We start from the raw sequence: 14,938 nt of genomic DNA on the forward strand, positions 1-14,938 counted from the left end.
GAGCTTTGCCAATGGGAACAGGCCCAGGATTTCACCCAATAATATTACTATAGCACTTTACATTCAAGGATCTCAAAGCATTTTCCAAACATTAATCGACTCAGCCTGATAACTCTCTTATGAGAAAGCGTATCCGCTTTACAGATTGCTAAACTGAGCCACAGAGAAGCTAAGGGCTGTATTGTACTACCTGTATTGAACTGTACCTTGCTCAGTACTTGATTTCAATGGGAGAACTCACAGAGTAGGCCACTACTCAATATACGTAAAGCCAGGTGGCACAGTCTGGCACTAAGAGACTTTCCCAAGGTCAACCAGTAATTCAGGAGTGGAACTGGTTGGGGATTTTTCAGTTAAATATTTTTAATTTGAAAATGCCCATTGACTCCGAAATGTATAGTCATTGACAAAACTGTCCTTGAATCCAGAATGGAATTTCTGGAGAGAGAGAGAGAGCGCCCCCCAGAATAGGCTGGGGGTAAGGACTTGAACAGGGCCGTCGCTAGCTATTCTGGGGCCCTAGGCAGCCATCCCGTGGGGTGGGGTGGGGAATGGGTCCCCAGGCCTCCGCAGGGGCAGGTGGGGGCAGGGCTGGCTTGGGAGACAGAGGGGAACTGCTCCCCAGCACTCACCAGTGACACAGCTGGGGCCGGGCCACTGCACTTCCTGCTGCCGGTGAGTGCAGGCCCAGCCCTGGGGCAGTCCTCAGGGGAGTGGGGGTGGGGCTGTGGCGGAGCAGGGCAGGGGTTTTGGGGAAGGGGCAGAGTGGGGGTGGGGCTGGGGCAGAGCAGGGGTGGGGCTGAGGCAGAGCAGGGGTGGGGGCCATGGGCAAGAGGCAGGGCAGGGGCTGGAGCAGCACGCAGCTGCGCAGGGCACCAAGAAAATTGGTGCCCCACATTTCTTGGTGCCCTACGCAGCTGCGTACTTTGCGTATGGGTAGGGATGGCCCTGGACTTGAAGCTAGATCTCTCACATCACAGGTGAGTGTACTAATCACTGCATTAGGGCGTATTCAGGGATGGGGATCTCAGTCTCTCGCAAATGCTGAAAAGTCTAATTTTCATTCTCCCGTGTGGAACAAAAACAAATGTCAAAACTTCAGAACTATTCATGAAGTAGAGTTCTTGTTTTCTGTCCAGCCCTACTCAGGGCACACAATTAGAACAGGAGAGTGTGATGCGACAGACCACAATAGTTTCCTTGAGCAGGATCTTAGCTACACATACAGCTGTTGTTGCCCATTCAAATTCTGACTCATTCTGTATTATTTCCCCTTAGCAGATATGCAGATAATTCTGAACTTTATCCATGTCCTGTATCTAGTTCATTATTTCACCCTAGAAATTCATTTTTGTATTGTACAGTGGTTTGAATTTTAGATGAATGATGGACTCTGAAATGGAACCCTTCTCTTTTGTTCCTCTCTATCAAATGTTCCTTAACCCCATGATCTAACAATTTGAACTAATCTTACATCATTCGGAGTCACATATTCTTCTACTTTTCAGTTGGTTTTGTGAATTTTTTTTGGTTTCTCCATCAGACAAAGATATAATCCAACATAAATCAATGTTGCAATTCAAAGGCAATAAATTGTAAACTATTTTGCAATCATGCTAAAGTTGAAAATAACAAGATAACCATAATTCTTTAATGAGAACTACTGACAAAACCATGGAAATAACCAGATGAACTAAACCTAGGTCAGCAGCAAACTCACCAAAAGGATGTTTATTTGCAAAATGTCTTTCTGACTGCATTGAACAAGGATGATTAATATCGTCCTCCTTGAAAGGCAGAGATAACTATTAACAGGACAGACTTAGAATTGTCTAAGCTGTATGACTCAGAACAGGACAGACATGTCTAGCCATATGTTTCCATTCTGTTTTGTGCTATTAAATTCTTATTGATAACTACACAACGGGAACAAATATATGGGGATTTAAACCGGGGGCGAGGATGGGGAGTGCCACAGCTCAGATAACGTGTGGGTGGAATTTAGTTGATATCCTCTCCCCAAAATTCATGCCATCTTAATCCATGTGAAGAGCTTTACTCAAATTTCCTGATATGGTACTAAGTAACTTATAGGCAACAAAAGTCCCCTGCTTCCCAAGCTATATTGTTTTGAACCTTGCTCTTTTGGGTAGTGAGCATGGTAGGACCTGGGTGGGGGAAATGCAAAGCAATGACAGAGTCTGATGAGATGTTTGAGGCAAACATGGAATAGCAGCTGATTTGGAGAAGCTTAGACCTTCAACCCTGCCTTGGTTTTGGTTGCAGACATTGAGCAAAATCCTGCAATGCCATGTGGTACCAAGCCAGACCTATGCATATCCCAGTGGGCAGTACCACCATGACAACTACTAAACGAGGTGACGGACTGTGAAGGCTGGCCTCTCTTGGTAAATTAGATCAACTCATCTGTGTCGCTCCGGGCTGGGAAAAATTCACACCCCTGAGCCACATAGTTAAGCCAACCTAACCCACAGTGTAGACAGCATTAGGTCGATGGAAGAATTTTTTCATTGTCCTAGGTACCGCCTCTTGGGGGGATAGATTAACTACAGCGATGGGAGAACCCCTCTGGTCCGCGTGTCTACAAAGAGGCACCACCGCACTGCAGCTGCAGCCCTAGAGCGTGCCCCTGTCGCGTTCTACGTTTGCTTTCCACAACCAAATCTCTGTACAGTTTTTCATGAGTGATTTTATCCGAGTACTCGGATTCTAAGATCTAAACTGGATTGTTAAATCTATTCACCTACATTTGGGTTATTGCTGATTTTGTATGCTATGTATCATATGCCTTTTAGAAAACTAACTTTGTATTTGTGGATAATCTAAGCACTGTACCCAGATGTACAGACACTCTTTTCCCAACCTGTGTATTGTATAACTTTTTTTTAACGTTAGCTTTAATAACATATAGCATTAGCCTCAGTGGATTTACCTGCCAGCCTTGCAATCTTAGCTGGGGATCTGAGCAACAAGCTATGTTCTTTTCTCCTCTTGGATCATCACCAGTCATGAACGTTCTGCAGGCCAAATTATTCCCTACATGGCATGTGTGCAGACTTATTTGCAGAGGTGCAACTGGACCTCTAACTGGAATGTAGTAAACAACCCTGTTGATGCACAAGAAGAAATAGAACCCTGCACTGTTTCTTGGCTGTGGTGGGGCTAACAGGAGTAAAGCAATGTACTAAGATTTATACTAGTCATTAGATGTGGATCTGCAGTAGATCTGGGGATTGAAAAAGTATCATTTTTCGATAGTCCTTTGTAACAGAAGAACTGAATTTTAAGTGACTTTGCAACAGGCTACAGAGGGAGTCAGCATCAGTGTCAGAGCTGAGACCAGAATTCAGAGTTCCTGGTGCCCAGCTTCATGCTCAAGGCACTAGATTCTATGTGATTAGAAAAGAATCACGAGTTATTTATGGTTAGAAGGTAACATTTTCAGACTGATTTGACAGAACAACATGGGTGAAATCTAGGCCTCGATGAGATCAACAACAAAACTCCCAGTGACTTTAATGAAGCCAGCTGTATAGCTGAAGAATATGATTCCAAATTTCATTTATACATAATGGATCACACATTTGCACAATCTTTTGGCCACTTTGAAAATCAGATGAAATGGTACAAATGCAGAATTCTTTTCTCAAGTATCGGAAATGATAAATTCACTTCTTTGTACAGACTTCTAAATTCCCTTTAAATGAATAATGATAGATTTACAGAGAAAGAATCAGTGTCTGGTGATGACCCTGGCAGCAGCAATCTAAATCAATCTTCTAGAAAAGGAGCAATCTTCCAGCACTTTAAGCATTTTGCTTGTATTTCTATGTTCATCCTTATGACTAGCAAAAAAATAAAACCAAACCACCTAGTGAAGAAGATACTAGTTGGCTGTAGACAAAGAAGAAAAAAAAAGCTAAACATTTATAGCAGCGTAGTGGGCCAAATTAATCCCAGGTGTGATCTCATAGCCTCCAGGGATACATTTGGCTCCTTGTGTCTCCACATATTACATAATCCTTTCAGACAAGTGGTAGAATATATAAAAGAGAAAAACATTTCTCTTGGTTTCTTTAAGGAAAATCGGAACATATGGAAAAAACTTACAGGAATGACCATTCCTACTGGCATAAAACTGTCACCCTTGTATTAAACAGGCCCACGTGAATACATTTGAATTGCAAGAATATCCTGACCTTTCTTGTGTATTTTCCTATGATTCAATCACTATATACTATTTACTTCTAATATATAAAGTTTTCAACTATACAGTAGGGATGTACAAATTGAATCAAACAGATGTTAGCTAATGGAAACAGTGATCCAAGTCAAGAATGTGAATGTTTACGTTATTAGCTTTTTAATTCCAGAATGGGTCATTGTGATCATCTAGTCTAAACTGCTGCATAACATAGGCCATGGAATTTTATCCAGTAATTCCTGCATTAAACCCAGTAAAACGTGGTTCATCTAGAGAATGTATTTAAAAAGACATCCATTCAGGTCAAGCATGCTCATGACAACTGACAGAGACTCTGAGGGCCAGAGCTCCAATAAGGGGCTAGGAAGATGGATGCATTTTATGCAATCCAAAATGTGGATTCCAAATGCCAGACTGCACATATGGAAACTGAATGCTTGAAGACTTGGGACTTTGGTTGATGTGTGCAGTTTCAAAGGATACTTTTGCATTTTTTGGTCCCCCAAGACTTTTAGCTTGGTGTTGCTGTGACACTAGATTGCTGCTGTTTTCCCTGTCCATCAGTATGGCCCTACCAAATTCATGGCTGTGAAAAATGCACCACAGACTGTGAAATCTGGTCTCCCCCATGAAATCTGGCTCTTGGGGGGAAGAGGGAGTTGTGGGATTGCAACCCTTACTTCAGTGCTGGTGCTGCCTTCTGAGCTGGGCAGTTGGAGAGCAGCGGCTGCTGGCCGGGAGCCCAGCTCTGAAGGCAGACCTGCCGCCAGCAGCAGCGCAGAAGTGAGGGTGTCATGGTATGATATTGCCACCCTTCTGCGCCACTGTCAGCAGCAGCTTGCTGGAGCCAGGGGAGGTTCCCAAAGGTGGGACCGTGGAGCCTGGCGTATGGTAGAAGCCCAACACATGGTAGGAGCCCTCGGCTGGGGTGCCCTGAGCCCTGCCCCTCCCCGGCTCCAGGCCCAGCACTCGTGGGGTTAAAGGTTGTTAAAGGGGCTAAAGGGGCCTTGGGCTGGCTGTGTGTGTGCTGGGGGACCACAGCACCACCCTTACCACAGCACCATGGGTGGGTGCCCACCCGTAAGGCTGGCCCTGCTGCCTCAAAGTGACGACCCCCCCGTACCATGCCACTCTCACTTCTGTGCTGCTGCTGGCAGCGGTGCTGCCTTCAGAGCTGGGATCCCAGTCATCAGCCACAGAGCTTCCTGCAGCCGGGGGAGGTTCCCAGAGGTGGGTCTGACCCAGCCCCAGGAGTGGCCCATGCAGGGAAAGAGGAAGTCCTGCCCCTCCCCAGCCTGGCTGGGATTAGGAACTGGATCTGCTGAGTAATGAGGCCCCCAAATCTGAATATGACCACCCTAAAGGAAGAAATTTTAGAAAAAAGATTATATTTGGACCTGTAGACCAGATGTCAGAGAATCAGCAAAGGGACTTGAGGAGATGTGACATAGTTAGATTAGTGGGAAAGGAGGATTATTTTAGTGGAAGCATATGGGATGGATAGAAGAGAAGTGCAGTTTGAGCAGAGTAGATAATAATAGTCCAAGGGGAAGAAAACCAAGTTTTAGCAGAAGCGATGGAGAGAAAAAAGCTGATTTTAGAAGGGTTTTAGAGGGAAAAGTGACAAGACCTTGGCAAGTGTAAACGTATACTCTTATTACTGATTCTGATTGGCTAAGATCTCCACACATCCTCCAGTGTTTGTTACCATGTCCACCTGCCCACCATCTTAATCCACCTGTTTGTCTCATCTACCTGTTAGGCTTTGTCTTGTAGATAAGAAGTTCTTAGAAGCAATTTCCTTGTACAGCGCCTAACAAAATGGGCCTCAACATGGTAGGCTGCTGACTGCACCTGGGCCTGTTATGCAGAAGGTCGGATTAGATCATCATAATCGTCCCATCGGTGATCATTAATTAATGAAGTAAGTAAATAAATTTCTTAAAACATATATTTTAAGAAATTTATATATTCTGTTAAATACAGAATGTCTGCTTTTATTCTGCCATATTATTGGTAAGTTTTACAGCCATTTGTATTATTGTTATTAATCAGAAAACCAATATACTTCGCAGTTGAGAAGATTCACATCTAAACTGAATCTGAATGAAGAACTCTTCCCATACCTTTTATTTATGAGTATCCTATCTACTGCTACTGAAATGCAGACAACCCTGAGTATGTAGCAGCTGTTCAATAGCACACAGCAACCCCACACCACAGTACAGAAGTGAAGAATACAGTATCCCAACTAAAGTTACAGAAAGTAAGCAGAATGCAATTCCTGGTACAGGAATTTGGGCAGGACGTCAAGGTTAACAACAATTACTCTTGTAAGAACTATTATGGAATTTTTACTGACTGTGGGACAGCTCCTCAATTAGCGTAAACCAATGTAGCTCCACTGACTTTGATGGAATTACATTGATTAACACCAGCTCATTATCTGGCCCTTTAAGTGAGAAGGACCTTGATTTTTATATATCATCTGAAAGACAGCCCTCCAGCTGCACAGTGGGCCTGAAAACCATGTTGGGGCTTTGCTATAGTAATAATTCAATGACAGCAGCGCCACTTAATGAATCATCAACAAGCCAGATCGCATCTGGGATTATATAGAAACAGCCTAAAGGGTTAATGAATAGCTTCTTTGTTGTTATCGGTACTATTTACAAAACCAAACAGACAGAATCATTGTGGTCATGATGTACTTATCCTGTCTCCTTTTTCCTATAACTAAAATTATATCCTGAATTTCTACACTCTAAACACAAACAGCACTGCGCAGCTACATTCTTGCTGCTTTGTTTAGAACCAATGTTTACTCTAAGGCCTTACGTCTTCTGCAAATGGTAAAAGAAAAAAAAAAGACATCTGGGTTATATATTTTTGCTGCAGATCATTAATGCAGGAGTTGGCTATGCATTATGTTCCTTACTCAAATAGAAACTGAAGACTAAAACAGACACAGTGTCATGCCAAGCTGAGAGAATTTTACCATATGGATAATGATATTAGTTCACTCTCTGTAAGTTCCACTTCGTTACTTGAGAACCCCCAGTTAATGGTTTCCTGTAATTCTGCACATATATAATAAACAGAAGTGTCGACTGTTCTTTCCATCTAGATCCATGTGTTTGTATACGTATAAAATAATATAGCACACACTATGTGTGCATATATTCATATCAAAAACATTCTAATGCAAGACAACATTCTCTTTTTACCATCATCTCTATACTGTAATGCCTCTAGCCTTCTGCAGTTATTTATTAATTAACTATAAAAAGTTTTGGGAACCCTAATGACTTACAGTGGACTAGGTAGTGCCTTTTAGTGGACCAATAAAATATATTATCTCACCAGCAGGAGAGTGAATTTGTGTGGGGGGGTGGAGGGTGAGAAAACCTGGATTTGTGCTGGAAATGGCCCACCTGATGATCACTTTAGATAAGCTATTACCAGCAGGACAGTGGGGTGGGAGGAGGTATTGTTTCATATTCTCTGTGTATATATAAAGTCTGCTGCAGTTTCCACGGTATGCATCCGATGAAGTGAGCTGTAGCTCACGAAAGCTCATGCTCAAATAAATTGGTTAGTCTCTAAGGTGCCACAAGTACTCCTTTTCTTTTTGCGAATACAGACTAACACGGCTGTTACTCTGAAATCTGTCACCCACCTTGTCTCTCTAATATCCTGGGACTGACATGGATACAATTACGCTGCATATTACGGTGGCACACACACACAGGACTTGCAACATGTTAGACTGTGTGATTTATGCACAAGGTATGTGTAAAGTATCAAGCCATATATAGCAGGACACTGAGTTTTGACTCCAGGGTAGAGTAGGAACTAGAAGACATGCAGGGATCATTGTATTGTGCAACAACCTGTTTGGGAACAGCCATCTTCACAGTATAATGATTACTGCTATCTATGAAACTTGGGTACTTATATGGTCCCCAGTATTGTCGTACTTGATCACATGACAATGTTTAATGTATTTATCCTTACAATACCTCTGTGAAGTAGGGAAGTGCTGTTGTCTACATTTGACAGATGGAGAACTGAACTGCAACACAGAGAGGCTAAATGACTTTGCCCAATGTCACACACAAAGTCTATAGCAGATCAGGGAATCAAACCTGTCTCTCTCAAGTCCCAGGGTAGCTCCTAACCACTGGGCTGTCCTTCCTCTCTTCCATGTGAAATTATTACAGCTTGTACAAAACACTCTGCAAGTCAATAAAGTTGAGTCGTATCTTGCAGCTTCCCTGTCTCAAACATTTCCATATACTAGAGTTAGGCTCAAGATGTAAAAACTAGACACAGGTGCAAATCTGAACTTCTCATGGCTTGAAGGAAAGCTGCGGAAATAGTGAAAAATATACCTGTAAAAATGTATTCAGAGATTTATGGAAAAATTTCCAATTGCCTGGGAAATCTATAGAGGTAGCTAAATTATGAGAAACTGTGTTTATGAATAGTGTATTCAAATGAATATTCCAAAATGTGTCATCTGAATTACTCACATTCAATCATTCAACTGGCTCTAAATTCTGGTATTTCCTAACTTTTAAGGGTTTGACTTTGCAACCTAAATAAAACTCTTTTAACATCATTTTTGTTTCTTTTCTTTTTTTTTTAAATTAAAGCATAAGTAAAGTTGTGCCTGGATCATGAAGTTTACCTCCAACCTGAACCTGACACTTGGAAGACTCAGATCTAACATTCCAGTTTGGGCCCAGTTCTCATTATAAGTGACTTAGCTCCAGGCTACTCAGAGAGCCTGAGATTCTAACTGAGGAGTTCCTGGCTCCCTGCCTTGTGTTTTCACCACTAGACTACACCTTTCTACCTCCTTAGTGTCAGGCACCAGATTTTTTGTAAGTGGCTATGGGAAAGTGAACTAATAATCTTTGCTCCAACTAATTTTCTTGTACAATCTGTTCTGAACTGACCAAAAGGGCGGCACAAAGAATGTAATACGTTTGGCTGGAAAGCATGAAACAAGACTGAAAGAGCTGGCTTAGATGAAGACTGGCTAACATATAAATATTTCAAGAATGTGTACTCAAGCCAGGAAAAGCTATATAAACGCTTACTGATATGGGGAGTTTGAGAAGTAGTAAATCTTGCGGATACAAACAAGATCTCTAATGGGACAAGATGAGGGGGAAAGTTTGCTGAATCCTCCTTGATTTCTGTGGTTCTAAAACACTTCTTATGGGATCCACAAACACTATCATGTCTACCCCCCCATATAGCCAATGAGTGAGCGACTTCCATTCTCCCGCAAGATGAAACTTGCTGGCTAAATTGAGAACACACCTTCCTTTTTCTCCTGCTGGATTTTGGTGGAGTGCATCTCTGTTCCATTTGGCGTCTTGTAAAAGTCACTTATCTAAGTACATTGGTAACCAGACAGAACATTGTGTGACTGTTCCTGTAAGAGTTCCTGATGAAATGACGGCTCCCCAGGAAGTCAGCTCTTCTCTGCTTTAAATAAAGTCACTGTATCTGCTACAACACCACAGTGGCCATCATCTGTAGCCCAGATCTCAGTTGGTTTTAAAATGCTCTCTGCCATGCAATCAGAAACAAATGTATTCTCAGCTTGTAGCCTAACTTCAGCTACAATGCCCTCCCGACCCACCAAAACAAAACCTCTACCCACTCAGCCATCCCGTCTCCTCAGGGAGACACTGGGAAAAGAGAGAGCTCTAGCCACAGTGCCATATATCTTAAAAGACACTATTGGACCAGGTGAATGGAGGACATGGAGAGAGAAAATTGCTGTAGAAACACCATGGCCCCAATTCAAGAACACACTCTAAGAATGTGCTTAAGGGTAAGTATCTGCTTAGTGCTTTGCTCATTCGAGGTCTTTAGCAGCAATGATGTGAGAAGTTGCCTTTACTGACTCTCTGACACTTCTGGCCTCGAAAGAAAGGAACCAGGAGCAGAAACCAATGCAGCGGGGTGCTTCTCGTGGTAGTGAAAAGCCCCAACCACTAGCTGAAAACTAGGCTGCCCAGCCTTCACTTCTCTGGAGGGACATTTTTAAACAAGTTTGAAAATCTTCAGATAAAACAAGTAAAAGCTGATTAACCTTCATAATGTGCAGTTATCCACTATGGAAGAGGATACTTGCAGCCCAGTAGAATTGGGGGGTTGGGCTTCAGTACTTATCAAAACCATTAAAAAAATTGTTTGAGAAGTTGTTTCTAGTTGGAGTTTTAACCTTTTCTTTTAAAACTTGATGCTGCTTCTCCACATAATGTGAGTAATCCCCTAGAGTCACAAAAAGGAACCCCCTCATGCTAAGGTCAGACATGCTTGGCTTAGGCCCCAATCTTGCAAACACTCACGTATGTGAGTAACTTTCCCAGTGAACTCTCAGAAGGTGCAGCCAAGGCGCAGAGGAGAGAGAAAGATGGCTTTAAGTGACCGTCACCCCCCCCCCCAGGTTCAGCTTGCTCTGGAAACTAATGCAAACCCTGGTTAAATTATAGCATCCCAGAAGGTTGCTCTAAGATATGACAGTCTTGCCACAGCTGCCATGGGGCTGCTCTGCAACCAAGAATGGCCGCAGCACAAAGTGCTCCTGCACTGGGGAAGTTTTCCAGGGACCATTGGAATTCCTTTGTGGCCTGTTAGTGCCACCAGAGAGGTGGACAGGGACTAGTTCAGGGCCCAGAGTCTGGTGCAGTGACCTGCCCAAGGTCACACAGGTTATCTGTGGCACAGCTGGAAAATGAAGCTAGATCTCCTGAGTCTCAGTCCACTGCTTTAACCTGGTCATCCATCCTCTCTAGTCGGAAGGTCATCATTAAGCTCCCCATCGTTGGGCAAACAATCAATGGTAAAGCTCCATTGACTTCCTCAGGAGTGGGCTTAAACCAATGCTTAGCGCATCTCAAAATTCCACCCCTTTCCCTTTTGGGCTTTATCAAGAATCATCACCCTTAAAAAAGCAAGCCTAGTGACCATGGATGACTTATGCCCATCACCATGCAAAGAAGAGAAAGCTGGTCCAGTGACTTGTCCAATGTAGAGCACAGACAAAACCAGACCAGACTACCCTGGTTTTGGTTTCACAAACTCCACATCCAAACAACAAGGTAAGACAGATCTTACCTGCTCTGAGAGGAGCTCACAGGCACATGGTACATGAAGACATTCCCTCTGGAGTTATCAGCCCAGTGCTTGGCCATGCTGATAATGGGACAGGTGATAAAGTGGTCACTGAAAAGAGGCAAAGAAGAGAATATTCTCATATGGAAACAATTATTAACTAGAAAAGACTTTAAATAATCGTTCTATTTTTGACAACAGGCTTCCTCGGGTCTCCCAGAATGGCTTCTGCCTTCCTTCCCAGTGGGATCAATGAGATCCTCTGCGCTCCCATGCTCCACTGGGAGAAGGAGAGGGCAGTTGTAGCCAATGTTGTTTAGAAAGCTCTAAAAAATATGCCCTAAAATTATGCTTTTCCATGCTTAATAATGTTGCATATTTAAAATCTGATATTTCAGGAGCTTGCATGCCTAGGAAGCATTTTCTCATTGATTCTTGGCTTTCTAATGGTATAGATCTCCTACTTCTTGCTCCAGTGATTTGCAAAATATGTATTCAGTGACATTTTGTGAAAGCACTTAAATAGCTCATTGACTAAAGCTGAGTATCGCCCATTCTGGATCTCGGTTCTGTGTAATTTTGAAGGGAACTTCTGCGTTTGGGAGAAGGAAAGGAACATTTATTTGGCATGTTTTAAAAGACATCCATTTGACACTGCTTGGGGATACAGAATAGGATAAGCAGCTGTCTGGGAGAGATGGTTTTGTGGGCAGAGTAAAGCGTAAAGTGATTCCAGTTGCATGACAACTCTAATTTACCACATGGCTCAGAAATGTATCACATAGAAATCACCACCACACACTTGCATTATATGCACAAAGATTTCACACAAGACAGTATGTGTATGTGTACATCCAGATCTACATAGATATATACGCATACATGGTATGAAAGTCAGAGATTTCAATCCTTGTTCATTGCAGTGAATATGCTACCCTTGCTGCTACATAGAGACAGGTTTCAGAGTAACAGCCGTGTTAGTCTGTATTCGCAAAAAGAAAAGGAGTGCTTGTGGCACCTTAGAGACTAACCAATTTATTTGAGCATAAGCTTTCGTGAGCTACAGCTCACTTCATCTGATGCATACTGTGGAAAGTGTAGAAGATCTTTTTATACACGCAAAGCATGAAAAAATACCTCCCCCCACCCCACTCTCCTGCTGGTAATAGCTTATCTAAAGTGATCACTCTCCTTTGATTATCATGCACGTTGTAAGGAGAGCGATCACTTTAGATAAGCTATTACCAGTAGGAGAGTGGGGTGGGAGGAGGTATTTTTTCATGCTTTGCGTGTTTAAAAAGATCTTCTACACTTTCCACAGTATGCATCCGATGAAGTGAGCTGTAGCTCACGAAAGCTTATGCTCAAATAAATTGATTAGTCTCTAAGGTGCCACAAGTCCTCCTTTTTGCTACATAGAGCTTTTCTAGGAACTGCCATGAGCAAGCGGTGAGGGGAAAGAATAATGTAAGAGGAACACAACAATTCATTTCTTTATTTAAGCATTTCAACTACATGGCCCCTCCCTAGGGCAGCTATTTTAGTTCACCAGAATTTATTTTAAGTTCACAGAACCTCAGCTCAGAGACCACAAAGACACGGGCTGACTGATCACAACTCTCTGTAGGAGTAACGGCAGGCAACACCCATTAAAAACTAAAGCTGCTATTCTTCATAAACCTGTAAGCATGAGGTTTTGAAATATCAGAAGCTACATCACTTAGAGACCATTAGTTCTGGAGGAGGATTCTGAAATCAACGGACCGTTAAAAACTAAATTCTATGCAGGTGGAGCAGGGAAAGGAGTCAAATATTCTCGGAAAATTTTAAACAACAAAAATGAGACACAACAACACTTTAAACCCCGTGTATCTCTGCAAACACCTGTTAGGATTCTAGGTGCAGAAGAAGCTTGGATAATTGAAAAAAAAAAGTTTCCTTGTGTATTTTAAGAATAGAGACAAATAGCATGGAGAGTATGTGTGGGTTTGTGTACCTTCTTATAGCTTAGAAAATACTGTATAGAAAAAAATGATGAAACAATTTAAAGCTGGAAAAGAGATCTAAGAACACTCCCAAAGCAAATTAAAATCAAAACCAAACCCCAGCAATACTCCTACATCGTAATACATAGGGCATGTGGGTTACAGCTTAACCACTTAGGCTTCTTTCTCATGGTTTGTGACCCCACTAGAACTTGACAGAAAAATTATAGCCCCGTAACATGAAACTGGTCTGGGTTTATATATTTACCCAATTATTTTTTAAACATTTCTTCCTCCCTATCTAGCTGTCTCTTCAGTATTTATAAGGTACGTATAACCACCTTCTCCTCTCTGAAATGTCTGGCATAGCCTGGAGTAAACACTTCCACCCTAGTGGTTAGAACAAGGGACTAGAATTTTGGTGACCTGGGTTCTGTTACGGGACCTTCTACTTACTCACTGTATGAGTTTCCGCAACTCACTTATCTCTGTGAATCAATTTACTCATCTGATAAATGTGGGTAATAATATCCCCTCCCGCCCCGGACGGTGGGTGCTCTGGGGCTTCTTTAGTGTTTATAGCTAGGGCCCTACCAAATTCACGGTCCATTTTAGTCAATTTCACAGTCACAGGATTTTTTAAATCGCAAATTTCATGATTTCAGCTATTTAAATCTGAAATGTCATGGTGTTGTAATTGTAGGGATCCTGACTCAAAATGGAAGTGTGAGGGGAGGGGGGCCACAAGGTTATTGTAGGGGGGTTGTGGTACTGCTACCCTTATTTCTGTGCTGCTGCTGGCCGGGATCCCAGCTCTGAAAGGAGAGCCGCTTCCAGCAGCAGCGCAGAAGTAAGGATGGCATGGTATGGTTTTGCCACCCCTACTTCTACGCTGCTGTCTGCAGCACTGGGCCCTCAGTCAGCAGCCGCCGCTCCCTGGCGACAGCACTGCCTTCAGAGCTGGGCTCCCGGCCAACAGCCATCAGTCTCCAGCTGCGAAGCTTTGACGGCAGCGCAGAAGTAAGGGTGGCAATACTGCAACCTCCCTAAAATCACCCTGAGGCCCCCTGTAACTCCCTTTTGGGTCAAGACTGACAATTTGAGGAACGCTGGTCTCCCTGTGACATCTGTATAGTATAGTGTAAAAGCACCCAAAAGACCAGATTTCACAGGGGGAGACCAGATTTCATGGTCCATGATGCATTTTTCATGGCCATGAATTTGGTGGGGCCCTATATATAGCACATTTTGAGGCAGGCCTCGGATGAAAGATGTGACAGAAAGGAAGTTCCAGGTTTGATTATTATAATGGCTCCTTGCTGAGGTAGCCATCACACGGGCTGAGAGGTGGTGCTTCTTATGAGTGACCGATTTACCTATACCGGAATTTCCATGCTGCATTCCCACAAGTTATCATAATTCTCCCCAAGCTTTTTAGCATGTTTAGTACTAAGATCCATACTGGAATAAGTTGTACGTAGACACTACAGTGATTGGCACCCCATAAATATGACAGATGGATGGACATGGCAGGAAAACCCAGTACAGTGGTATTCTTGATAAAAAAACTCCAAATATCATTTCAAGA

At 42.8% G+C, this 14,938-nt stretch overlaps 1 protein-coding gene across 1 annotated transcript in view; it reads right to left on the bottom strand.

Moving 5' to 3' along the window:
- TG (thyroglobulin) overlaps nucleotides 1-14,938 on the bottom strand; it is a 204,126-nt gene that overhangs the window by 10,843 nt on the left and 178,345 nt on the right. The window contains exon 45 of the mRNA XM_073335054.2: nucleotides 11,369-11,476. Within this exon, the coding sequence (XP_073191155.2) occupies nucleotides 11,369-11,476 (108 nt within the window). The remainder of the gene's footprint in view (nucleotides 1-11,368; nucleotides 11,477-14,938) is intronic.

This window comes from Lepidochelys kempii, chromosome 2 (assembly GCF_965140285.1).
Source record: "Lepidochelys kempii isolate rLepKem1 chromosome 2, rLepKem1.hap1, whole genome shotgun sequence".
In the NCBI taxonomy this organism is placed as follows: Eukaryota; Metazoa; Chordata; order Testudines; family Cheloniidae; genus Lepidochelys; species Lepidochelys kempii.